Here is a 27,329-nt window from a genome sequence, read left to right on the forward strand (position 1 = left end):
TTAGTAACTCCATTTTCTTATTTATTCATGATGTGCTGGGCAGTCTCTCCAGTTGTCCTTTGGTCTTGTCAATGTCCTCACTCAGTGCTTCCCTTTCACATTGCCAATTCACAAGCAGGCCTGTGCATGTTACACTGCAAGGTTGAGCTGAAGAAGCACTGTTTCTTCAACTGGCTTGAGGGTTATGAGGTAGGGGGTTTCTTCTTTCGCTTTGTCCTATTGTGGGTTCTCTGGTGCCCGATAAGGTGTGAGCTCTGGGTGAAGGCCTTTCCACATTTGTTGCACGCATATGGGCGCTCCCCAGTGTGAGTCCTTTGATGTCTGATGAGGTGGGAGCTCTGGCGGAAGGCCTTTCCACAGTCCTGACACTTGTAGGGCTTAGCTCCAGTGTGAGTCCTCAGGTGCTGGGAGATGGCTGAGCGATCGTTGAAGGTCCTCCCACACTCTTGACATTCAAATGGTCTCTCTCCAGAATGAACTCTCTGATGCTGTGTGAGGGAAGAGCTCTGAACAAATCCTTTCCCACAGTCTTGACACACATAGGGCCTCTCTCCTGTATGGATTTTCTTATGCACAGAAAAGTATCTTGGGTTCCGGAATATTTTGCCGCATTCACTGCATCGGCAAACTTGGCTCCCCTTGTGAATTCTTATGAACGTAATCTGTTTAGTACTCCGATTGAAGGTCTTCCTGCAACCATTGCCTTCCCTGGCATTTTGCCTTTCACAGCTCTTCTGATGAATTTTTACTCGTGAATTACGTTTCATGCTTTTGACCTGTGAGTCACGTTTGCGCAATCGTTTTCTAGGAGGATTCTGGAGCAAAACTTGGTTGGTGTCAAGGGTACCACTGTTTGCCTGGGACTCAAGTTTGTCAATTTTCTGGGGTGAAACCTGGTTTGTGTCAAGAGCACCACTGTTTGCCTGGGACTTAGGGTTGTGAGGGAGCTCTTTTTCCTGAGCAGACTCCCCCTGTTTCAACCCTGTGTCTTGGACTTCCTGGACCCCACCCTGCAAGGTGTCTTCTGATGTAGAGGACAAGGCACAGTCCCTCGAGGATTTTTGCACTTTCAGGCTGGCAGCTGGTTCTTCCCCAGGAATGCCAGAATTTGGAGCTAACTGCTTATTGTCCAGTGTAGTCTCCCAACCTGAAAAAAAAAAAAAAAAAAAAAAAAGATGTGGATACCATAGTAGATGTGGTGGGATGGGGCTGAGAGCATGAAAGACACAATTAAGTTCAAAAGTCAGGATTTTTTTTTTTTCCATATAGTCATGCAACCTGAAGAGAGACTGAAAAGCAATGAAGCAGCAGGGAGGAGAGCATGGACTTTGGTGAACAAGGGACAGGGAGGGCAGGGAGTGTCCTCCAAGCTCTTTCAATTCCTGTTCTATCATACTGCCTCAGGGCAGATAGCAAATCACTTCTTCACTGGACCCAAGGCTGCTTCTGGCCACCCAATGCCCCCACCCCTCCAGGTGTACAGTTCCACTTACAGCCTTTGGATGGAGCAAGGGCCACTTGAGGGAATGCCCAGTGTGGAGCCCAGAGAAGATGAACACCCCTGACTCGGAATCCTATGGCCTACCAGCCCTGAGGTGGTTGAGGAGGGGGCAGGGCCTTACCCACAGAGACCAGGTGCCCAAAGGTCTCCAGCATCACATCGCGGTACTCAGTCCTCTGTGTCGGGCCCAACAGCCCCCACTCCTCCCGGCTGAAGTCCACGGCCACATCCTGGAAGGTCACTGGCTCCTGTAACATCACACATGTGTCTGTGCTCAACAGGAGGGTCAGAGGGTTGTCAATGAAGGCAGAAGAAAGGCCAGCTGGGAGGTTCTGACAGAGCTCACTGTGCTAGGGACTCTCCTGCTTTGGGGATTTACTCAGAGACACCAACCCAGGGCCCACACGAGGTCTACTGGGTCCAAACCAAGGTCTGGGTTTCAGGCTGGGAGGCAGAGCCCTTGCTTCACAAAGAGGCCCAAGTGCAACAAGCAACCAACTTCATCCTAACCATGGCTCTATCCAGCTTGCCCAGTGCTGACATGTTCCCACTGCAGAGCCTTCTCCATCTATTAGTACTGTCTTCCCACTTAGTGGAAATGACAACCAAGCCCCTGCCTTTGTGGATGGGGCTGATCTGGGAGTGGGCAGCCACCCTGGCACAGCCATGACTGGTACTTCCTGGGGAACTGAGCAGGACTTTGGGAAGAAGAGGTTCCTCCAACCCTGCTTTGCCAGGATCTGGGAGGCATTTTGCTTACATGGGGCAGAATCTGTCTAAGAATAGAACCATGAAACAGGTTGGCCAGAGATTCTTCCCCTCACCTGGGAGCACCTGGATGCAGCCTTGCCTAAAGCCTACTACAGAATACATGAGAGCCAATAAATTTACTTCTACTACTTGGGTCAGTATAAGCCACTTGCAATGCAAACAGTTCTGACCAATGCCACATACATACCACTACCCCAGTGCTTAGTGCATCAGGACCAATCTTGTTTCATACACACCCCAGCTCTGGGTTATTCTGAAGCAAATCCCAGATACCAAAAGAGCTACAAAGATAAATACCTTAGTATGCATTTCTTAAGGATGAGGGCTCTCTTGTTCTGACCTAGATACAGATGTGCCTGCCTGTGATAGTTACATCTCTCAAGTCTCTGTAAACACTTGGTGAGTCCCTTCCCTCTTGCCTCTTGCTTTCTCAACTCCCAGTCACCATGGCTTGTCTCCAGTGACGCCACGGTAGCTGGAAGGCAGGGCTGCCCTTCACACTCAGATTGCTTCAGGGCCCAGCATGGACCTAAGAGCCCAGAATCTCAGAATGACCCAGCCTGTGGGAGATCTTAGGAAAGCCCAGGGCAGGGTGGATGTCTCATGGGCGGGCCTGCCTCACGGGAGATGCTGTGAACAAAGGGCAACACTCCCTGCTTACCTCAGGAAGCACCTTCACTGGGCAGATGGCTGCATCCTCCTGCTGCTTCTCCTGCTGGGCAGTGACCTTGGGGCAGCAGGCGGTGCCCTTGGCAGGTTGTTCTGCAGGAAGTACTGAGAGAAGACACCAGCCAGAGGGGGTCAGCAGGTGTGGGAACCCTTGGAAAGGGCAACGGTGGCCTCTCTGCAACTGTCAGGCCACTGCACACCCACACTGTACTACGGCGCCAAGACTACGGCGCCTCTGCTCCTGTCCTCCCTTCTCACCAGCTCAGCTCCCCTCCCGAGTGCCCACACCTGGATGGGCCCAGGACGGCTCACCCTCCAAGAGCCGCAGGGAACCAGTGTCCTCACTGCCGAGACCCTGGTCCTTCCCTCTCCAAGGACGGCTGTGGGCCCCAGCTCCTCCTGTGAGGCAGCTGCCTCACACTGCCTCCTTAGAGTCAAAGCCCCTGTTTCTGGCCCCCAAGCCCTCGATCCTGCCTATTTGGGCACCCTTTCCTTCCTCCCTGTCTCCTCCCCACCTCATGAAAGGTGAGACACTCCCTGGACCCATGACATGCAGCCATCTTGAAGTGAACGTCACCAAGTCTCCTCCCAGCTAAGAAAACGACAGCTCCATCTAGCCCTATGGCCCCTCTAACCATGGCTCCTTCATGTCTAACCTTCCTCACATGACCGCACATGGCCCACAGGCTTCCACAACGCTAATCCACCCTCCCCATCAAGGTGGGCCATGAGATGACTTAGGCTGACTCACTGGATCATCCCTTTCTCCTGGCCACAGTGACTAGATATGGGATGAACAAAGCCTATAGCCAGATGATTGGAGCCAACAGGCTTTAAGCTAGAATACTTGGGAAAGAGAAATCCCATGGGCAGGGAGATAGCCTGCCCATGAATGAAGCCAGTGGAGGGCAGAAGTAAGAATGGGAGACAGGACAAGTCTGGAGTACACTATTAGAGCCCCTGGGTCCAGCCCTGCCTAATGCTAGAGCATCCTGGAACTTTTTCAATAATTCTCCTTCTCCTTTGAGCCATTCTGTGCAAGGCTTTGTGGCAGTCACACCCCAGGGTCCCAACTAACACACTGATCACATAATGTGGGATCCTCGGGGTTCTCTGGAAGGCCTCTTCCCATTGTCTTCTGGGGCACTAATTTATTTCATTCTGAGGTTGAATGGTGCTTTTTCTTTTTATTTGCTTTTTATAATCAGGGTGAATTCACTGATTTTCATCTCATTAACCCCACAACTGTCTCCTTGGCACCTAACTAGATTCCTGTTGGTACTATAGTGAATTGCCAAAATGCCACTGGCTCAGATTAATGCAAATGTATTACCTTAGAGTTCTGGAAATGAGAAGTCTGGTTTGTGCCTCACTTGGTTAAAAGGAAGGTATCAGCATGGCTGTGTTCCTTTTGTAGGCTCCATGGGAGAATCCACTCCTTGCCTTTTCCAGCTTCTAGAGGTCACCTCAAACACTTGGCTTATGGCTTCTTCCTCTATCACCTGCTTCTACCATTACATCTCTTCTGACCCACCAGCCTCCCTCTCCTTAGGACTCCTGTGGTTATGTTAAATCCACCCAAATAATCCAGTGTATCTCTCCATTTGCATATCCTTAAGTTAATTGTTTCTTCAAAGTCCCCTTTGTCATGTGAGACAACTAATTCACAGGGTATAGGAGTCAGGACATGGACACCTTTGGGGCAATTATTCTGCCAAGTACAGCACCCCAGACTTGGGGCATCTGAAACAACTCATGCAAAGTGCTTGCCCTGCTGCCTTGGATACCCACATATCCAGAATGTCCTGACCTCTTAGAATCTCAACATCCCCCTTCAGGATACCTTCTCTTTCCCTTCAATTACAAACATCAACCAGTCAATCATTCATTCACATCAGAGATGTCTTCTGGGCACCCGTAAATGTGGAAAATGGAGGTGAGCAATGCAGGAGCACACATATTCTGTGAAACTCAGCCTAAAGAAGAAATCAAGTCTTGGAGTCTTACTCCCAAATACACACGCCACATGTGTACTCTCTCCACAGTCTGTCACCACCGTCACTCCTATGCAAGACACCACCCCATCAGAGGGCATGGGAATAGCTGCCTGTGTGTGTCCAGCCTCACCCCCATCCCCTGTCCACCATCCATCATACACACAGCCTGATTCATCTTTAAAGGTCAAATCCAATGGTGCCACCAATTTCTGAAACTCAGGGATCAAGTCCCACTGTTTTTGTTTTAGACGGAGTATCATCCTGTTACCCAGGCTGGAGTTCAACGGCGCAATATTGGCTCACTTAAACCTCTGCCTCCTGGGGTCAAGCAATTCTCCTCCCACAGCCTCCTGAGATTACAGCCACGCAGCACCATGCCTGGCTAACTTTTTGTATCTTTAGTAGAGACAGGGTTTCCCCATGTTGGCCCGGCTGATCTTGAACTCGTGACCTCATGATCCACCTGCCTCAGCCTCCAAAAGTGCTGGGATTACAGGCATGAGCCACCATGCCCGGCCAAGTCCCATGGTTTTAGAAGAACATTTTGCATTGCTTTAGAACAAAAGTCCCCATTGGCTGTGCCAGCTCCACCCTCTGCTCCCTTACATCACAGACACACTCGATTTTTCTCTGGGTTTTGCATTTACTGTGATTCCTTCCATCTTGGTCCTTACATTCAGTGCTCTCCTCTGCAGAGCCTATCTTTCCTGCCCCTTTGTTTACCCTGGCCAAGTTCTACCTGACACCAGGTGTCAGCTGCAGACCTTCATGAGCCTCACCATCACCTCGCTCTCCTCTTAATCTCAGCATTGTTCTATGCATTCTCATTTGTCAAATCCCTATCTCTCCTGCTACTGTAGGCTCTATGAGCTCAGTAGTCCTATCTTATCAAGTGCTAGAGGGGCTTGTGGTGCAGCAGAAATGCCAGAGGGATGAAAATGAAGCACTTTATTTGTGTGCTTCCATCAGAAGCCCATGAAGGGTTACTCAAAGAATACAGGGGTTTTAGCAGCTCAGGCTCAGGAACACATGGGGAACATGGATGTCCTTGGTCTGTATGGAGTGGGCACAATGTTTCCCACAACCCTCCCAGGAAGCCTGGGGTTCTTATCTCCCCCACAGGGTCCTCCAGGACACCCTCATTAAGCTGTCCCTCTACCCACCCTTCTACTTACCTTCCTCATCCGACATCCAGGTCACACCCTCTACCAGGGCCACCACCTCTTGGCAGTTCTCTGGGTGTTGTGATTCCACCCATGTCCGGAGCTTCACAGGCAGTGCACCTAGGAACTGCTCCAGCACCAGCAGCTCCAGGATCTGCTCCTTGGAGCGCGCCTCAGGCTGTAGCCACTGGTGACACAGCTTTCGGAGCTGCTCTAGGGCCTCCTGGGGACCTGTCATGTCCTTATAACAGAACTGCCGGAACCTCTGACGAGCGGCCTCAGGGTCACCTGGATGCTTGATGAGTTGTTGGACCTGCTTACTGGGGAAATCTGGGTTCAGGTTTCCATCTTCAGCATACAGGGCCTGAATCTGGGCATTCCGGGGACCAGCCACCTCCTGGTTCAGTGTGAGGACCTCAACAACCTCAATGTTCATCAGGGGGCTCTCAGCAGAAAGAGGATCCAATTTAGGGTCCAACTGAAGCTCAGGAAACCCTGTAAGTCAAAAGCAGAGCAAGACAAATGAGAACAAGCACATGAAAAGATGTTCAACATCATTATTCACCAGGGAAATGCAAGTCAAAATCACAGTGGAATATACTTCACACCGCTAGGATGGCTATTACCAAAGATGGATGGTAACAAGAGAGATCACAATTTGTTTATATATTCCTCACACCCTGTCTGCCTTTGATTCTCTCTACGGAACACAAGGGGCCGTGACTGGCTCCCTGCTATACCTGGCTTTGAGTCAACCTCTGCGTGTCCTCATTTGGGTGGCCTGGTCTTTATTTCCACATCATACAATTCCGGCCCCGAGTGGTTTGTTAGAACAAAACTGGAAAAACAGGTACTGTTAGAACACCGTTCAAGAAAATCGTTTAAAACTCCTTTGTAAGCAGGAAAATCGGCACTAGTTATAGTGTGATTATTACGACGCAGAAAAACTGTCGCAGCGCAGAAAATTGCTAGTGTGGAACAACTACGGCTGTCTCAAAAATAAAAAAGCATCTTTCAGGCTGAGCGCAGTCGTTCACACCTGTAATCCCAGCACTTTGGGAGGCCGAGGCGGGTGGATCACGAGGTCAAGAGATCGAGACCATCCTGGTAAACGTGGTGAAACCCCGCCTCTACTAAAAATACAAAAATTAGCTGGGCATGGTGGCGCGCGCCTGTAATCCCAGCTACTCAGGAGGCTGAGGCAGGAGAATTGTTTGAACCCAGGAGGCGGAAGTTGCGGTGAGCCGAGATCGCGCCATTGCACTCCAGCCTCGGTAATAAGAGTGAAACTCCCTCTCAAGAAAAAAAAATAAAAAGAAAAAGCACCTTTCAGTGACCAGCTGCTGCCTGCACGGGTCTGCTGGAACTGGACTGGCCTTGGCCTCTCAAAGAATCCGCTGAGTCCGTCATTCGCACTCGGCGATCCGAGGCCACAACCACATGTCGACCCTTTTGCCCAGAATAGCACCGGCCACACACGGTGGACGGCCACGCTAACCGCCCGCCTCCCCCCACAACTGGAAAAGCAGTTGTAACTTCTGGCCACGCCCAGAACTGTCACTTATAAGAACTACAACTCCCAGCAGCCTCCGGGACACAAGCTTCCGCTACTATTCTCCCCAGTGCCAGTTGACGGGGACTTGTCCTCGGTCTACATGGGGCAACAGGGAAGCGCCAGGAGCTTCCACTCATGCCCCACCTGCAAGCAGCTCTCCGGACCTCACAGGCTGGGGGAGACTTTCCGCTGAGGCCACAGCAGGCGCGCCCCCCCCATCCCCCTCCAAATCCTTGAATATAAACTATGGCCTCTCTGGGCTTCCAGTTTGCGCGCTGCGGAGGTTCGCCTGGAGGTGCCCGCCACTGACAGGCGCCAGGGAGTCAGCCCCATGCTAGGTTCTGCCCACGGCCAGTGGCCGTACCACCGCCCTGCAATCCAGACCGGCCTTCCAGCGAGGTGGCACAACTGTACACCAGGACCGGAGCCACGCTTTTAAGTTTCAACCATTGCCAGTCTACGCTTGAAGTGGTTTTTCTTCTTGATAGATCAGATACACTAGAGCACCTATTTCCAACCTCTTCCCCCAAATAAGCTTTTGAGTTATTTTCACTTTGGGGGCGTGCCCCCTCTATATCCTGTTCCTCAGGACTTCTGGGAACTTATTTCGCTTCAAGTAACTTTTCTTTACTTGAAAGCATAATTCACTCTTCTTTTTTCTTTTTCGAGACGGAGTTTCGCTCTTGTTACCCAGGCTGGAGTGCAATGGCGCGATCTCGGCTCACCGCAACCTCCGCCTCCTGGGTTCAGGCAATTCTCCTGCCTCAGCCTCCTGAGTAGCTGGGATTACAGTCACGCGCCACCATGCCCAGCTGATTTTTTGTATTTTTAGTAGAGACGGGGTTTCACCATGTTGACCAGGATGGTCTCGATCTCTCGACCTTGTGATCCACCCGCCTTGGCCTCCCAAAGCGCTGGGATTAAAGGCTTGAGCCACCGCGCCCGGCCTTCATTTTTCTTTCAATTACATTTTTTCTTTTCTCGAGATGGAGTTTCGCTCCTGTTGCTCAGGATGGAGTGTAATGGTGTGATCTCGGCTCACTGCAACCTCCGCTTCCCAGTTTCAAGCAATTCTCCTGCCTCAGCCTCCTCAGTAGCTGGGTTTACAGGCACATGTCACTATGCACAGTTGATTTTTATATTTTTAGTAGAGAGGGAGTTTCACCACGTTGGCCATGATGGTCTGTATCTCTTGACCTCGTGATCTGCCCGCCTCTGGTTCCCATGCTGGGATTCCAGGCATGAGCCACCACAACCGACAGAGCCTGGGTTTCTTCACCCAAAGTGATTAGGTACCAAAGTCCAGGCGTAGCATGTGGGGCTGATGGGAGCCACTGCTTTCTCCCTCGACACGATTTTCTTGTGTCACAGTATTTCTTCCTCTCTGCTGCTTTTCTTCCAGGGTGAGAAACAGCATTAGGCAGCTGTCTTCCTCACTGTGCTGTTTCCCAGTGAATGCTGATTAACCAGGTATACCAGTCCAAAATTTAACAGTAATGATATTTTTAGCAGCTTATTGTGGGGGAGATCCAGAAGAGTACTTACCCTCAGTGCCCCTAATCCCCAGGCACAGTACCCCGTCACTTTTCCTCTTTGTCCGGAAAGCTCTCGGCTTCCGTGCTCTTCTCCTCTCTCATCATTCCCTCAGTGCTGCCAAGCTCCCTGTTGGATAACCTTCCGCATCTGTCTCCTCCACTGGACCAGAGGCTGCCAACTGGGACTTGTGGATCTCAGACCCCAAAGTAGAGCCTAGAGGAGGATCTGCCAAAGGCTGCTGCTCATCTTTACATCACTCAGTTTTCGAATCAATGACAGTACTACCATTTCACAAAGGATGCCCACAGTCCCAGGAAGCAAATGTACAACCCAAACACAAAAGAAATTCATGCTGGGATAGGTTAGGAACCCTGCCCAGGCTTACAGAGTGGATATGGTTTGGTTCTGTGTCCCTACCAAATCTCAGGTTGAAATGTGATGCTGTGTTGGAGCTGGGGCCTGGGGAATTTTCACGAATGCCTTAGCGGCAATCTCCTGGTAATAAGTTAATTCACAAGAGATCTGGTTATTGAAAAAAGTGTGGCCAGGCAAAGGGTTCATGCCTGTAATCCCAGCACCTTGGGAAGCTGAAGTAGGTGGATCGCTTGAGCCCAGGAGTTCTAGACCAGCCTGAGCAACATGGCAATACCCCTATCTCTACAAAAAATAAAATTAGCCAGGCATGGCGGCATGCACCTGTTGTCCACCTACTCAGGGAGCTGAGATGGGAGAAATGCTTGAGCCCAGAAAGTCAAGGCTGCAGTGGGTCATGATCGCACCACTGCATTCCTGCCTGGGTGACAAAGTTGAGACTCTGTCTCAAAGGAGAAAAAAAAAAAAAAGTTTGTGGCACTTTCTTCCCCTCTCTGGCTCCTGCTTTTGCCATACGACATGCCTGCTCCCAATATGCCTTCCACCATGAGTAAAAGCTCCCTGAGGCCTCCCCAGAAGCTGAGCAGATGCCAGTGCCACCCTTGTACTGCCTGCAGAAATGTGAGCCAATTAAACCTTCATAAATAACCCAGTGTCAGGTATATATAGCAATTTAAAAACAGCCTAACACAGTGGACAACAAAGAAGTTGGGTTCCAAACCCTGCTATTTCATGCCCTTGACACTAAAGGGGTCTTCCAAAGCCACCATCTTACTTTTCCTAGAATATGGGCTTTCATCCAGAGATCCAAATGCGCACCACCCCCCTGCCTGCTACAGTCTTCCACAACATCTTCACCTGGTTCACCTTTCCCATTCAGCTCTGTGCTCAGATGTCACCTCCTCAGAGCCGTCCTCCTGCTTGGTTCTAAACTACTGCTGCCCACCCCTACCTCGCTTGTCCCCTGACAACATATCCCATTGTTTCGTTCTCTCTGGAGCACCAATTACCACCTCAAAATATCTGATTCATCAATTTACTTATCATTTCTCTCATCCTATCTAAAAGCAGTGCTAACGGAACTTTCTACAAATACGATGTTCTAGATCTGTACTGTTCCAACATAGTAGCACTAGCAGCAGAGGCAATGAGCAGTTGAAAGGTGCCCAGTGTGATTGAGGTACTGAAGGAAAATTTTTTTTTTTGAGATGTAGTCTCCCTCTGTCACCCAGGCTGGAGTGCAGTGATACAATCTCGACTCACTGCAACCTCTGCCTCCCAGGTTCAAGTGGTTCTCCTGCTTCAGCCTCTCAAGTAGCTGGGACTACAGGCACATGCCACCACTCCTGGCTAATTTTTTGTATTTTTAGTGGAGAGGGGGTTTCATCATGTTAGCCAGGATGGTCTCAATCTCCTGACCTCATGATCCGCCCACCTCGGACTCCGAAAGTGCTGTGATTTCCCAAAGGCGTGAGCCACCAAACCCATCCAAAAAGTTCACTTTTGTTGATTTAATCAGCCATGCATGCTAGATCCAGCCTGGAATGGATGTAGGCCAAATGAAAGCAAGTGTGACAGCTGCCCCGCTCATCGCTCTGATGTAGTCCTGGAACCGTACCTGGAATCCTGGCAAATGCTCAAGTAATATTTGCTGATTCAATACAGCTTCTGTGTAACATAGAGCACACGTGGTTTGCACCCCACTTACTTCTTTTCAGCCAAGCCCTTGTCAAGGACTTGCATTTCTGGTGCCATGGTAAAATGGTTCCAGTAGCATTTCTCGAGAGGTTGATGGCTAGAATGACTTCAGGACTCAGGAAAAGGGCATCAGTACTTCTAAGCTTTGTATGTCCTCAAAATAAGTAAATACCTCTATTTATTGAAGTCTTCCACACTCCAGCACATACATCTTTCTTCAAATAGGTCCTGCTCGGCTAGGCACGGTGGCTCACGCTGAGGTGAGCAGATAACCTGAGGTCAGGGGTTCGAGACCAGCCTGAACAACATGGTGAAACCCCATCTCTACTAAAAATACAGAAAGTAGCCAGGTGTGGTGGTGTGTGCCTGTAATCTCAGCTACTCAGGAGGCTGAGGCAGGAGAATCGCTTGAACCCAGAAGGCAGAGGTTGCTGTGAGCTGAGATTTCGCCACTGCACTCCAGGCTGGGAAACAAGAGTGAACTCCTTAAAAAATAAAAAGTGTCCAGTTCATTCCTTAATAATTATTATTTGGTACAACTTTTTAAAGGTATTAATATGTTTTGTATATTTGTGTTAAATTTGTTATTCCTGGTGTAACCAAAGCTTTTTCTTCTTTTTTTTTGAGGGGGATGGAATCTTGCTCCGAAGCCCAGGCTGGAGTGCAGTGGTACATTCTCTGCTCACTGCAACATCCAACTTCTGAGTTCAAGCAATTCTCAAGCCTCAGCCTCCCAAATTACAGGTGCGCACCATCATACCTGGCTAATTTTTTTGTATTTTTAGTAGAGACAGGGTTTCACCATGTCGCCCAGGCTGGTCTTGAACTTCCAGCCTCAAGTGATCAACTTGCCTTGGCCTCCCAAAGCACTGGGTGTCAGCCACTGTACCTGGGCAAGCTAAACTACTTCTATGAATTTATTTTGTAATCTGTCATTTTGCTCAAGAACTTTTTTTAAAATTTATTTTCTTTCAGACAGAGTCTTGCTCTGTCACCCAGGCTGGAGTGCAATGGCACGATCTCGGCTCAGTGTAACCTCCACCTCCTGTGTTCAAGCAATTCCCTTGCCCCAGCCTCCCAAGTAGCTTGTATTACAGGCGCCCACCACCACACCCAGTATTTTTAACAGAGATGGGGTTTTGGCCAGGCTGGTCTCTGTGATCCAAAGACTCCCAAAGTTCTGGGATTATAACCTGAGCCACTGTGCCTAGCCACATAGTATCATTTTAATAGTATTTCAGGTGTGTACCCCAGAAGGCATGGCTAATTTTTAAATTTTTTGTAGAGACGAAGTCTTGCTGTGCTACCCAGGTTGGTCTCCAATTCCTGGGCTGCAGCAATTCTCCCACTTCAGCCTCCCAAGATGCTAAGATTAGAGGTGTGGACCACTGCATCTAGCCCTGTCTTTAATGGGAAGTTAAAAAATCTCCACTGCATATTCAGATGCAAGCTGTCAATTAGTTCTTAAAAAACTTAATTTTAATATTTCTCCTAGGACTAAGTTTGGCAATTCTATACTTTTCCACAAATCCTTCCATTTTTTGTTTCTTTACTCCTCAACTCAACAAATAATTACTGAGCACCTATAATATTTTAGGAACTGGACCAGGAATTAGTGACACAACAGGAAGGAGACAGCCATTTCCATTCTATGAGCAAAGTTATGGGCAGCACCTATAAAAGTTAATATAAAATGCCAAAGATGTCTCTACATCTTTCCATTAATGATCAACAGACACACAACCATATTTGCATGTTCATATTTGAATACGTATTATTTTTAAATTTTTATCCTCATCTCTGTATTGTTCCAAATTTACTACATGTGAAACCAGAGCAAGCACACTTGAATTTTAAGAAATAGTTTACATATATTTATGTATTGAAATATGTCATATATATGTTAAGTACACACATGCTGTTTCAAATTAGTACATCAAGAGGTGGCTCATTCTTTGTAACAGCTGTACAAAGTACTGTAATAAGAACTAGATGTAAAATATCTGTAGTGGTTTTTTTTGTTTTTTGTTTTTCTGTCCTGTATAGGTTTTCTGGTTGCTTATTTATTTATTCTCTACTTACTCAAAGTAATTTTGGCATTTTGTCTACCCAGAAAATGAGCTCCTGGATTCTTTTCTTCTCTACCTCTGATTCATTTATTTTGTCCTTAAAAAGCCATTGTTCCTCTTTCTATAGGATTATTGAAGGTATTTTTCTTTCCTCAAAAAAAGTCTGTTTCAAATACTTAGTTAATTTGTTTTCCTTCTGACTTACTAGTTAAGACATTTCAGGCTTTGAAATTATCCCTGAGTACAAGCCCTGGAACCATGGGAGAGTGGTCCCCAGATAAGACCACAATTTACAGAGGTCTTAGAGATCAGAGATGTAGGAGATGACACAGAATATAAAGTGTTCTTCAAAAAAAGATCATAAAGCATGTGATCATTCTGTTACACTGAATTCCAGCCAAAACATATTTGACAGCCACTCAACATTCCAGATTCTCAACCTAGTTGCCAAGAAGACTTCTTCGGGCCTCACAGACTTCTCTGTGGTATTCTCTCAAGATTTTCCTTTACTCTCTTACCTACCCTTTTGTTTCAAAGCCTGGCCTTGTACTCAATCTTCTCTTTGAAGACACATTCTTGTCTCTCGCAATTTCTTCAGACATCTATTTGCTCAACAGTATCTACTGGGCTTCTACTAATTCAGTCATTGTGTTAGCAAATGGGGACATACAGAAGTAAAAGAAGAATGCCTGCTGTCATCCATATTTTAAAATATTTGTTCTAGATGTTTAGGTCAGATAATAAAGCAAATGAGAAGAGACTAAGACTTGTTTCATATTACATTTGTATACTTATGTTATCAAAGTTTTATGTAGGGTTTGCCTTCCCTATGACACAAAAAATAGAATGAGACATTTTGGCCAGGCACAGTGGCTCACGCCTGTAATCTCAGCACTTTGGGAGGCTGCGGCGGGCAGATCATGAGGTCAAGAGATCGGGACCATCCTGGCCAACATGGTGAAAACCCGTCTCTACTAAAAATACGAAAAATTAGCTGGGTGGGGTGGCACGCACCTGTAGTCCCAGCTAATTGGGAGGCTGAGGCAGGAGAATCGCTTGAACCAGGGAGGTGAAGGTTGCAGTGAGCCAAGATTGTGCCACTGCACTCTAGCCTGGCAACAGAGCAAGACTGTCTCAAAAAAAAAAAAAAAAAAAAAAAAAAAAAAGGGATGAGACATTTTATTTTTATTATTCATGGGGTTCTTTCCAGTGCATATTTATTTTGTTCTGTCACATAGGTGAGAGTTAAGGCTGGTAATTTGTCTGCAAAGATTACATTCATAGGATGGTTGCCCATATGAGTCCTCTGATGCTGAAAACAATGAGGACTCCTACTGAAGGGGTTCCCAAAACGTTATGTTCAGAGAGGGCTCCTTGTAGTGAGTTCTGGGATACCCAAAGCCTTCCTAACCATATGCTCTTAGGTAATCTCTAGTACAACTTCTGTCATGCTGAGTAAGAGAGCTACGCGTGAAACCTTTCCCAACACCAATTATATCCTCATAGTTCTAGAAGTTCTTAGATATAATACTCAACGTAAGAACTTTTCCAGTATGAATTCTCTCAAGTTAAGACTTTCCTCACATGATCATATTTATGAGGTTTCTTCCCAGTGTGAGTTTTCAGATGTTGAAAAATTGATGGAAAAGACTTACTTCATTTGGGGTATCTGCTGGTTAATGTCCCATGGAAGATGGCAAAGACATTAAAGAGGGAAAAGACAAGCTGAAAGTGAAGTTTTACACACTAAACACATTTATTCCATCTTGTTCTTGTTTAAAAGAATGGTATGCCACTGATCACTATAGCTTGTATGAACCTCTCAAGCTATACAAAGAATGGAATCTCAGAACGAATTTGGCTTTCTTCCTCCCAATAAAACACTCTCCTTTTCATCAAACTTATTTTTTTAGACTCATGTTTGTTCTACGTTTCAAAAAGCTGCTGTTTTTATTTGTAGGACTCATTTCCTACTTTGCTTTCTTTTCTGCAGTGGCAAGATCTCAGCTCACTGCAACCTTCACCTTCCAGACTCAAGCCATCCTCCCTCCTCAACCTCCCAAGTAGGTGGGACTAAAGGCACACACCACCATGCACAGCTAATTTTTGTATTTCATGTAGCAACAGGGTTTCGCCATGCTGCCCAGGTTGGTCAAACTCCTGAGCTCAAATGATCTGCCCACTTTGGCTTCTCAAACTGCTGGGATTACAGGCATGAGCCACTGCGCCTGGCCCCTACACTTAACTTCTTGACAAGTAAAAAATGTGAAACACGCTGCAGAGTTTCCTAAATCGTGACCTTCATAATAGTCTCTTTCCTGCGTTCCCTTCCTAATTAATAAATCTATAATAGTTTATATCTTAAGTATTCCAACCAAGAGCCACATATATGGCAATGCTTTCTTGAAGGGATTAAGTGAGAGCTGAAGATTTAAGTGCCATCTAATTTATTTCCCTACATTTCTTATTGTTACAGCATTTTTCCTCATTCAGTCTTTTCCTGAAGATGAATGCCATTTGTCCTAGCATTTCATTCCCTTCTACTTAAATCAAGGGTCCCCAACTGCCAGGACATGAACTGGTACTGGGCTGCACAGCAGGAGGTGAGCATCCAGCTTGTGATCATTACCACCTGACCCCACCTCCTGTTAGATCAGTTGTGGCATTAGATTCTCACAGGAGCATGAATCCTATTGCAAACTGTGCATGTGAGGGATCTAGGTTGCATGCTCCTTACGAGAATCTAACGTCTCATGATCTCAGGTGGAACAGTTTCATTTTAAAACCATTCCTTTCCACCCTGAGGTCTGTGGAAAAACTGTCTTCCACAAAACTGTTCCCTAGTGCCAAAAAGGTTGCGGACTCCTGACTTGACTGCCATTCTTGCCAACATGGAAAGCTGGAGCAGCATACAGGGTGAGCTGATAAAATAGCCCAAGTTTGCACTCAATACCAGTTCTGTGCATTAATGAGAGGCACAGCCATGTCAGTGTTGAGAGAAACAGACCACTGCAGGGGGCAATTTTCTCATCTCACAGTAAAGCATTCCATTCTAAACACCTTTGACTTCCACACAGGTGTTTTTACGTGCTGTGTGCATCTCCTTCTGAGGTCTAAACAGGTGCAATCGACTAAATTTGCAAACCTTTGTGTGTCTCTATGGCGTCTTCAAATTCGTCATGACAAGAATCAGTTAAGACAGTTTAAAAACTTCAATCCACATGAAAGCTGCTGAATTATCCATACTATTAGTATAAAGTTTTTTGTTTTGTTTTGTTTTTGAGACAGCATCTCTCTTTTGTCCACGCTGTGATACAGCAGCATGACCTTGGGTCACTGCACCTTCAACTTCCTGGGCTCAAGTAATCCTCTCATCTCAGTCTCCCAAGTAGTGACGACTAATGGCATATGCCACAACACTTGGTTTTTGGGTTGTTGTTTTTTGTGGTGGAGACAGCATTTCACTTTGTTGCTAACACTGCTCCCAAGCAATCCTCCGACCTGGCCCTCCCAAAGTGCTGAGATTACAGGCCTGAGCAACTGTGCCCAGCCTATTGTAACTCTTTAAAATTATTTCAATGTAAAAAGTAAAAAAAAAAAAACAGGCCAGGTGTGGTGGCTCACCCCTGTAACCCCAGCACTTTGGGAGGCACAGGTGAGAAAATCAGTTGAGGTCAGGAGTTCAAGACCACCCCAGCCAAAATGGTGAAACCCTGTCTCTACTAAAATATCCAAATTGTTGGACAGGTGTGGTAGAAGGTGCCTGTAGTCCCAGCAACTCTGGACGATGAAGCAGGAGAATTTGCTTGAACCTGGGAGGTTGAGGTTGGAGTGATGTGAGATGGGGCCACTGCACTTTAGCCTGGGTGACAGAGTGAGACCTTGCCTCAAAAAAAAAAGAGGTAAAAAAACAAAACACAGAAAACACAAACCCCTTATTTCCTCCCCCTCAGCAAAGTCTAGTTCTTTACCAGACATCCCCACATCCTTGGCTAATGCTAAAAACTCAGAAACAATTTTTCTCCCTTATCCTGGAAAGATAAAGGCTGTAGTATAATGGTGCTAGCACAGCTTATTGCAACCTCAACCTCCCAGGCTGAAGACATCCTCCTGCCTCCACACTCAGCTAATTTTTATTTTTATTTTGTAGAGACCTGTATTCACCATGTTTCCCAGGCCAGTCTCAAACTTCTAGCCTCAAGTAATCCTCCTGCTTTGAAGTCCAAAAGTGTTGGGGTTACAGGTGTGAGCCACCACACCTGTCCTTTTTTGCTTTTTTTTTTTTTGAGACGGAGTTTCCCTCTTGTTACCCAGGCTGGAGTGCAATGGCGCGATCTCAGCTCACCGCAACCTCTGCCTCCTGGGTTCAAGCAATTCTCCTGCCTCAGCCTCCTGAGTAGCTGGGATTACAGGCTTGAGCCACCATGCCCGGCCATTTTTTGTATTTTTAGTAGAGACGGGGTTTCACCATGTTGACCAGGATGGTCTCGATCTCTTGACCTCGTGATCCACCCGCCTCGGCCTCCCAAAGTGCTGGGATTACAGGTGTGAGCCACCACGCCCGGCCCTTTTTTCTTTTGAGACAGTCTCTTGCTGTGTTGTCTAGGCTGAAGGGCAGTGGTGCAATCACATCTAAACGCAGCCTCAAACTCTCAAGCTCCAACAATTATCTTGCCTCAGCCTCCCAGGTAAGAGACTACAGGGATGTGCCACCACATCCAGCTAATTATTTTTATTTTTAGCCGAGATGAGGTCTGGCTATGTTGGTCAGGTTGGTCTTGAACTCCTCGGCTCAAGTGATCCTCCCACCTTAGCCTCGGTAAGTACTGGGATTCCAGTCATAAGCCATCACACCAGGTACCTTTATCATATATATACACACATACATATATGTATGTTTGTTTTTTGAGACGAAGTTTCACTCTTGTTCCTCAGGCTGGAGCGCAATGGCGCAATCTTGGCTCACCACAACCTCCACCTCCCAGGTTAAAGTGATTCTACTGCCTCAGCTTCCTGGGTAGGTGAGACTACAAGTGCCCACCACCACGCCTGGCTAATCTTCTGTATTCTTAGTAGACACGGGGTTTCTCTATGTTGGTCAGCCTGGTCTTGACCTTCCAATGTCAGGTGATTTGCCCGCCTTGGCCTCCCCAAGTGCTGGGATTACAGGCACAAGCCACCACACCCAGCTCCTTTATCATATTTTAAAATGAAGCTACTGACACATACAGGCACAGTTCTGTAGTCCAAGCTACTCAGGAGGCTGAGGCAGGAGAATCGCTTCAACCCAGGGCGCAGAGGTTGCAATGAGTCAGGATTGCACCACTGCACTCCAGCAGCCTGGGTGGGTGACAGAGCAAGACTCTCAAAAAAAAAAAAAAAAAAAAAGAAGAGGAGGAAAGAAGATGCTGACAAAAAGAATGTAGAGTTGGACCTGTAGAGTCTGTGGGTTAGAGATCTGTGGATTCAACAAACTCTGGATTGAAAATATTTGGGCCGGGCGCGGTGGCTCAAGCCTGTAATCCCAGCACTTTGGGAGGCCAAGGCGGGTGGATCACGAGGTCAAGAGATCGAGACCATCCTGGTCAACATGGTGAAACCCCGTCTCTACTAAAAATACAAAAAATTAGCTGGGCATGGTGGCGTGTGCCTGTAATCCCAGCTACTCAGGAGGCTGAGGCAGGAGAATTGCCTGAACCCAGGAGGCGGAGGCTGCGGTGAGCCGAGATCGCGCCATTGCACTCCAGCCTGGGTAACAAGAGCGAAACTCCGTCTCAAAAAAAAAAAAAAAAAAGAAAAGAAAATATTTGGAGGGGAAAAAAAACATCTGTGAGGTGAGAGAAGAAAGAGAGGAAGGTACACTCTTTAAAAAAAAAAAAAAAGGACAAAATGAAAAGAAACAAAACGAGGAAGGACAATATTTAGTAAAGGACTCTCTGTGACAGAGCAAAGACGAGTTGGGCACCCGTCACCTCAGCCCAAGGCTGCAACAGTAACTCATGCTAGGCTCCCCTCATGTGGCCTCTGACTCTGGGATTTCACCCTAAATCTGTCACCTGTGGAGCCAACTCTCCCAAGACTTATGGTACCCATGGTAACCTGACACCAGCCAGATTCAGGATACTCCTAGATCATCCAGAAGTGCATAGCCTGGAGGTTTGCCCATGAAGGACATGGGTCCTGAGCTCCAAAAAGGATGAAACACAGACTTATCACAGCCTGAGTAATCCAGAGACATAAAGACCAAATGGAAGATCAGGAGGCTGGGCCAGGAGCAGTGGCTCACGCCTGTAATCCCAGCACTTTGAGAGGCCGAAGGGGGCAGATCACAAGGTCAAGTGATCGAGACCATCCTGGCCAACATGGCGAAACCCCGCCTCTAATAAGAATACAAAATATGAGCTGGGTTTGGTGGCAGGCAGCTGTAATCCCCAGTACTCAGGAGGCTGAGGCAGGAGAATCACTTGAACCTGGGAGGGGGAGACTGCAGTGAGCCGAGATCAAGCCACTGCACTCCAGCCTGGCAACAGAGCAAGACTCTATACCAAAAAAAGAAAAACAAACAAAAAACTAGGAGGCTGAATCAAGGGGAGCGACCAAGGGGCACAAAAACTACTGCGGGCAAATACAAAGTACTTGCACTGCTGGAGACCTTGCAGGTGAAATAGTTTAGTGACCTCTTTAGCTAACAAAGATTTTCAGTGAAGGGGACAGAAGGAAAAACTTCGAATGTGGAGAGGAAAAACAAAATATTAGTGCTGATCCAGGAAGTTGAAATATTAAGAAATCAGAAACAGGGCCCAGAACAATGTTGGGGGTAGGGAAGAGTCACAGAGAATCTAGCCCTCTATTCTGTGGCAAACAGGTCATCACCAAAGATGGGGGGTAAGGGGCAGATTTCGCAGCTCAGTACTGCCAGAAGTGGGCAAAACTCTGTCTCTAATAAAATACAAAAAATTAGCAAAACATGGTGGCACGTTGACTATTGTCCCAGCTACTCAGGAGGTAGAGGTTGCAGTGAGCCAAGATCGCACCACTGCACTCCAGCCTGGGCAACAAAGTAAGGCTCCATTTCAAAAAAAAAAAAGATAACAGAATTTAAGAGCACGACTGGTTCATCTGGAACAACTATGCAACACCATGAAGAAGGATTAACCTGATCAGATAACAGTAACAATGGAAAACTAATTAAATGTAATACACATCCCTAACCGGATTTTCTCAATGAACAGTGACAAGCTGACGGTAAGTGTTCATACATGAAGAAATACATGGCTAAAGCCAGCTAAGATTTTTTTTTTTTTTAATTAACAAGGGGAACTAGTATATATCAAAGTACAGTAACATGGCATTTACTCAGAGACAGAAAAGATCAAGGGAGAGACGAGTGAGGCCTGTAAATAAAGATGGTGATTTAGTCCATGACAAATGTGTTGTTTCCAACAAGCAGAGAATGAACTCCACCCATATATAAAGGGAAATTCTGGATAAACTAAAAATACAGAAACTTAAGTGCTGTAATCCCAGCAATTTAAAAGTCTTAGGCAGGTAGAATGCTTGAGCACAACAGTTCAAGGTATGTAACAAATACCACAACACACTAAAGCGTTTGGATAACCTGCCTATATACGATAGAGAATCTAGAACAGAAATAAAGACAGATTTGAAAAGAAAAAAAAAAAACCTTGAAATTACAAAACTTCTGTACAGAGATGACATAAAGGTAGACAATACATGGTCTGGAATATGACATTTCAATATTAATATCCAGAACATATAAAATTCCCACAAATAAAAAAATGGGAAAATATTAACTCACAATCCCACACATAAACAAGAAAAAAATGGGAAAATATATAAACTCACAAAAGAAAAAATACAAACAGGCTATAGATTTATAAACTATGTCCAACTTGGTCCATTGTGAGGAAAATGTGAACTAAACTAACACAATATATTTAGCCCATCAGATCTGCAAACCTTAAAAAGACCATTACAAATTGCTGTTGAAGAAAAAGCTGTCATGCACTTCAGCAACTATATGTATTCTCAAGGATTTTTTTTTCTTTGAGACAGGATCTCACTGTCATCCAGATTGGAGTGCAGTGGCATAATCATAGCCTACTATAACCTCGAACTCCTAGCCTGAACAATCCTCCTGCCTTGGACTCCCAAATTGCTGGGGTTAAAGGCCTAAATCCCCCTATTTTAAAAGATTTTATTCGGTGGCTCACACGTGTAATCCCAGCACTTTGGGAGGCCAAAGCAGGCGGATCACCTGAGGTCAGGAGTTTGAGACCAGCCTAACCAACATGGAGAAACCCCGTCTCTAATAAAAATACAAAATTAGCCGGGTGTGGTGGCACATGCCTGTAATCCCAGCTACTTGGGAGGCTGAGGCAGGAGAATCGCTTGAACCCGGGAGGTGGAGGTTGCAGTTAGCCCGGAATGCACCACTACACTCCAGCCTGGGCAACAAGAGTGAAAGTCCATCTCAAAAAAAAAAAAAAAAAAAAAAAAAATTTTATTTATATATATATTTTTTGAGATGGAGTCTCACTCTGTCACACAGTGGCACTATGTCTGTTCCCTGCAACTTTTGCCTCCCAGGTTCAAGCGATTCTCCTGCCTCACTCTCCCAATTAGCTGGGATTACAGGTGTCCACTACCACACCTGGCTAATTGTTGTATTTTTAGTAATAATGGGGTTGCACCATGTTGGCCAGGCTGGTCTCGAACGCCTGACCTCCAATGATTCACCCGCCTCAGCCTCCCAAAGTGCTGAGATTACAAGCATGAGAGACCACACTCGGCCTATTTTATTTTGTTATTAGAGACAGGTCTCAAACATCCTCCCACCTCAGCCACCCAAAGTGCCGAGATTACAGTGTGAGCCACTATGTTTGGCCTTAAAGGATTTGAGATGGCAATTTATCACTACCAGATTTTTAGCTTACAACATTGGTTGATCCTGAAGTTCCAGTTTTAGAAATCCAACCTACAGAAAAACCAACTTGTTCGTGCGAAAAAAAGTATGCAAGGAAGTTTTCTGCAATAACTCTAATGTCCATCCAAAGAAGAAAAACCAAATGTGGACCACACTGAAGCTGTTAAGAATAAAGCAGAGGTCGGGCACAGTGGCTCATGCCTATAATTCCAGTACGCTGGAAGGCCAAGATGGGCTAATCACTTTAGGTCAGGAGTTCAAGACCTAAAGTGAAATGTGAAATGGTGAAATGGTGAAGACCTAAAGTGAAATGGTGAAATCGTCTCTATTAAAAATACAAAAATTAGCCTGGTGTCATGATGCACACCTGTAATCCCAGTTACTGGGGAGGCTGAGGCTGCAGTGAGTCAAGATCACACCACTGCACTCCAGCCTGAGCAAGAGTGACACTCCATCTCAAAAAAAATAAAGTGGCCGGGTGTGGTGGCTCATGCCTATAATCCCAGCACTTTGGGAGGCCGAGGCAGGTGGATCACTTGAGGTCAGGAGTTCGAAATCAGCCTCTCCAACATGGCGAAACCCCACCTCTACTAAAAATACAAAATTAGCCAGGCATGGTGGTGCATGCCTATAATCCCAGCTATTTGGGAGGCTGAGGCAAGAGAATCACTTGAACCTGGGAAGCAGAGGTTGTAGTGAGCCACGATCGTGCTACTGCACTCGAGCCTGGGCAACAAGAGCAAAACTCCACCTCTAAATAAATAAATAAATAAATAAATAAATAAATAAAGTGTCCAGGAGGAGTATAAATAAATACATAAATAAAGTGGACTGGCAGACACGGTGGCTCATGCCTGTAATCCTAGCACTCTGGGAAGCTGAGGTGGGTAGATCACTTAAGCTCAGGAGTTTGAAATCAGCCTGGGCAACATAGTGAATCACCATCTCTACCCCCCAAAAAAAGAATTTAATGTATGTGATAGTGCATGCCTATATTTCCTGCTACTTAGAAAGCTGAAGTAGGAGGACAGCTTAAGTTCAGGAGGCAGAGGGTACAGTGAGCTGAGATCATGTCACTGCACTCCAGCCTCGGTGACGAAGTGAGACCCTGTTTGTATTATAACACCCCCAAAATGTGTATATATATTCACATACATTCATGTAAGCCTATACAGGAAAGTCTGGCTAGAAATACAAACCAGAGTTACCAGTGATTACATGAGGGGAGGGTAGTAGACCATGAGTGTAACAGACTAAGGGAGCCCCTACTGGGAACACATGTATCACCTGCTATTAGCAACAGGTTCACTTTCAAGAAAGCAGGACACTGTGGACTATGCGGCCAGAGAAAAACTTAGTTTGGTTCTGCCTGTCTGCAACTGCTCATCACAGCACCCCACTTGGGGTATCCCACTGTCTACCGCTTTTCTAAGATATTGGTCCCTGACTAATCAGTTGGACCCTTCCCTGTAGGGGCTTCCCATATGTCTGGTTCTCACCTGGAATGGTGTCTTGAGGAATTCCTCTCTCCACTGGCCAGAAATCTTCTGACTCCTCTAACTGAGATACCACCTCTGGTTTGGAAAGCTGATGTTCTGCTCAAAGGAAAAGAGACAGGGCTTGGGGGGCAGGGTCTGTGTTTGGGAGAAAATGCTATCCTATAGCAGCACAAGCTGTCTCCACCTTCTCCCCTGCACGACATGACTGCTGGCCTAGAGTGGTGAATCCAACTCCATCCATCCCTGTTATCTGCTTTCCTAGACTCCTTTGCCAAGCAGCTGAGGGGCCCAGTTCTGGTCAGCCAGATACAAAGGGAGATCGTCAGCTGGGGGACATTCCGGGAAAGCTTTTGTTTTCTGATTAAACATGACAGCTGTGAAAGAGGGCTGGCCAGAGGTAGCCCTTCTCTTCTTTTTTGCCTTTAATACAGATGCAACGCTTGGAGCCACAGCCATGCAATGATTTGGGGAAACACAGAAAGGTTCACAATAATCACAGATGAAAGGGACAGGCTTTTTTTTTTTTTTTTTTTTTTTTTTAAAGACGGAGTCTTGCTTGGTCATCCAGGCTGGAGTGCTGTGATGCTATCTCAGCTCACTGCAACCTCCTCCACCTCCCAGGTTCAAGCAATTCTCCTGGCTCAGCCTCCTGAGTAGCTGGAGTACCTGGCTAATTTTCACATTTTTAGTAAAGATGGGGTTTCACCATGTTGGCCAGGCCAACCTAGAACTCCTGACCTCAACTGATCTACCCACCTTAGTCTCCCAAAGTGCCAGGATTACAGGCGTGAGCCACCATGCCCGGCCAGGACAGGCTCTTTGATGCCACTCCAAAGCTGGCTGACACTGGCATCACATCATCTGGAATTTCTGTGGAGGGTTTGTTTGTTTGTTTGTTTAATAAAGATAGGCTCTATGTTGTCCACACTGTACGCAAACTCCCGGGCCCAAGCAACCCTCCTGCCCAAGTCTCCTGAAGTGAGCCACCACGTCCGGCAAGAACTCGTTACAAAAACAATAAGCATCCACTATCACACCTGAAAACATCCTTGACAGACCCACCTCCCTGGTATTCAGGAGGTCTGAGGGATGAACTACGTGATGCTTTGGAACTCTCACTGAAAAGCTGCCCTTTTCTTACTTGTTGGTGCCCCTGCACTCTGAGCCCAAGCAGACACATACTTTACAGGTGCTACATTTGTGCTACAAAGCACAAATCTTTATTGACCTGGAGGCCAGCCTTACCCACTGAGACCAGGTTCCTGTAGTTCTCCAGCATCACTTCCCTGTACAGGGACTTCTGTTTGATGTCCAGCAGTCCCCACTCTTCCGGGTTAAAACCCAGTGTTACATCTTCAAAGGTCACTGGTTCCTAAAATCCAGATTCTTGTTCAGCCACAGGCCATCCTCATCCACAGCAAAAGAAAAACAAGGGAGGCTAACCAGGCCAGTGAAAGCACGGAGTGGTCTACAAGACGACTCAAGGGCATTTTGGGAGTCATATCTGAGTTTCTGTCTTTGTCTGAAACCCCAAGCAAACCCAAGCTTGACTCTATTCAGGTTACAGTAAGGAGAGCAACACATGAGACCTCTGCAGCATATGAAAACCTATTTTTTTTTCTCCTGGGTGAGTCCTGAATGAGACGTCCAAGACTCAATCAATTTCTTATTCATTTGAAAATTATGACTTTGAGAGTGGTTTGTATGCCTCCTAGGGAATTCTCTGAGCTGCACCATCACACCCAGGATGTCAGCCCCCACCCAGGGCCCTGCTGCTTCTATCTCCTTCACAGGTCAGGGATCCATCCTCACCTATCTTTTTACTTGTAATTGAACTCAGTAGCTCTCACCTCTTTCTTGATGCCAATTTACCTGCCGAAATCTAAACAGAAGCCTGATCCCTGCATGCATCTGTCAATTACTCTCTGGGAGGCCAAGGTGGGCAGATCACGAGGTCAGGAGTTCGAGAACAGCCTGACGAACACGGTGAAACCCCGTCTCTACTAAAAATACAAAAATTAGCCGGGCGTGGTTGCGCACGCCTGTAATCCCAGCTACTCAGGAGGCTGAGGCAGAAGAATCGCTTGAACCCTGGAGGCGGAGGTTGCAGTGAGCCAAGATTGCAACACTGCACTCCAGCGTGGGCGACAGAGTGAGATTCTGTCTCAACCAAAAAAGAAAAAAAAAAATCAGTTGGGTGTGGTGGCGCACCTGTAGCCCCAGCTACTTGGGGAGACAGGAGTCGCTTGAACCCAGGAGGCGGAGGTTGCAGTCAGCCAAGATCGCGCCACTGGACTCCAGCCTGGGCAACAGAGGGAGACTCCATCTCAAAAACAAACAAACAAAAATCATAAAAAAAAAAAACCGGTGCATTACTCTTCCCAGTATAAAGGATACAAGGAAGAGCCTCAACGTGGCCTTCAGAAGCCCCCACCTAGTCTCTAACTACACGCTTGGAAATCCAAGCCACCTGCGGTTCCACCACCACGCAGGGGCTCTCACCCACAGCCAGTGCCCAGCCCCTCCCCGGAGCGATCTGGGGGATGCGGGGACCGCAGGGAAGGTGGCATCCCACCACCGCCCGCATCCCTCCAGGTGCGGCAGCGGACTCCAAAGCCTCAGGAAGCCTCTACTCACAGAGGACCAGACCGTCGGAAGCCTTGCGGCCATAGTTTCCTCCTTCTCAACGCGTCTCTGGTGGAGGTGCGCAGAGTCCTGAGGAGACCGAGGTCGGGAGGGGAGGGAGAGGCGTAAGGGCTCCGCAGGGGAGCTCCCCTTGCCTCCGCCCAGGAGCGGCTCCCTCGGCGGGAAATGACAAGTCCACCCATCGGGAACACGCCCAGAGGGAGTCACAGGACTCCCGAAGGACTGGACGGGACGCCCAGCAAGCCTCCTCCGTCCCACACACCGGAGGGGGTCGCCCCCCGGGCCCAGACCCCACGCTCCCGCAGGCCATCTGTTCTCTCCACCCCGGCGCCCCGAAAGCACTGTTTCCCCTCGGGGTTCCGGGTCACCGACCCCATCCCGCAGAGCGGCGGGAGGACGGCAGACACGGCCGGCTCCAGGGAGCCAACCTCTGCGGGAAAGGCAAAGAGGCCGCGCTCGCCCCCGGCGAACCGTTCCGGAGCCGCCCGGCGCAGCCCCAGACCGACGCAGGTTTCGCGCGGCACTCACCCGGCGCGCGCCGCACAATGGCGCCCGTCGGCCGGCGGCGAAGTGCGTCAGTGCGCCGTCCGGGACTACAACTCCCAGACGCCCCCGCGGCTCGCCTGCTCGCCTCACCCGGCGGCGGCCATCTTGACCGGTCGGTTCTGGGCGGCAGGCGAAGCCGGGGACTGCTGGAGGAGGGCACTCGTCGATGTCCCTCGGCGGTCCAGCTGGGCAAGGGGAGGCCTCTGGTGAGGGACACTAGGCCGCAGGGCCTCACACCAATGTACGGCGACCCGAGCTGGGAGAGTGTCGTGCCTCCCCACGAAGGCGACCACTCCTGGGGCAGAGCAGCAGCTAGAGCTAGGAAAGGAGCGGGACAGGGGTCAGGCCGGAAGTGCCGGA

At 47.6% G+C, this 27,329-nt stretch overlaps 1 protein-coding gene across 6 annotated transcripts; it reads right to left on the minus strand.

Annotated features, from left to right (window-relative positions):
- ZNF274 (zinc finger protein 274) lies at positions 1-27,329 on the minus strand. 6 transcript variants are annotated; one of them, XM_074385773.1, is made up of 8 exons: positions 26,952-27,329; positions 26,415-26,492; positions 25,023-25,149; positions 23,778-23,873; positions 6,114-6,596; positions 2,934-3,046; positions 1,623-1,749; positions 1-1,147 (listed from the first exon to the last, which is right to left on the minus strand). In XM_074385773.1, the coding sequence occupies exons 2-8, from the start codon at positions 26,445-26,447 to the stop codon at positions 183-185; spliced, it is 1,944 nt and encodes a 647-aa protein (XP_074241874.1). In that variant the 5' UTR covers positions 26,448-26,492; positions 26,952-27,329; the 3' UTR covers positions 1-182. The 6 variants fall into 6 exon arrangements, with proteins under 6 accessions (XP_074241874.1, XP_074241875.1, XP_074241876.1 ...); XM_074385774.1 differs by lacking the exon at positions 26,952-27,329 and adding an exon at positions 26,796-26,940; XM_074385775.1 differs by lacking the exon at positions 26,952-27,329 and having other exon boundaries at positions 25,023-25,184; positions 26,415-26,770.

This window comes from Saimiri boliviensis, chromosome 14, assembly GCF_048565385.1.
Source record: "Saimiri boliviensis isolate mSaiBol1 chromosome 14, mSaiBol1.pri, whole genome shotgun sequence".
In the NCBI taxonomy this organism is placed as follows: Eukaryota; Metazoa; Chordata; class Mammalia; order Primates; family Cebidae; genus Saimiri; species Saimiri boliviensis.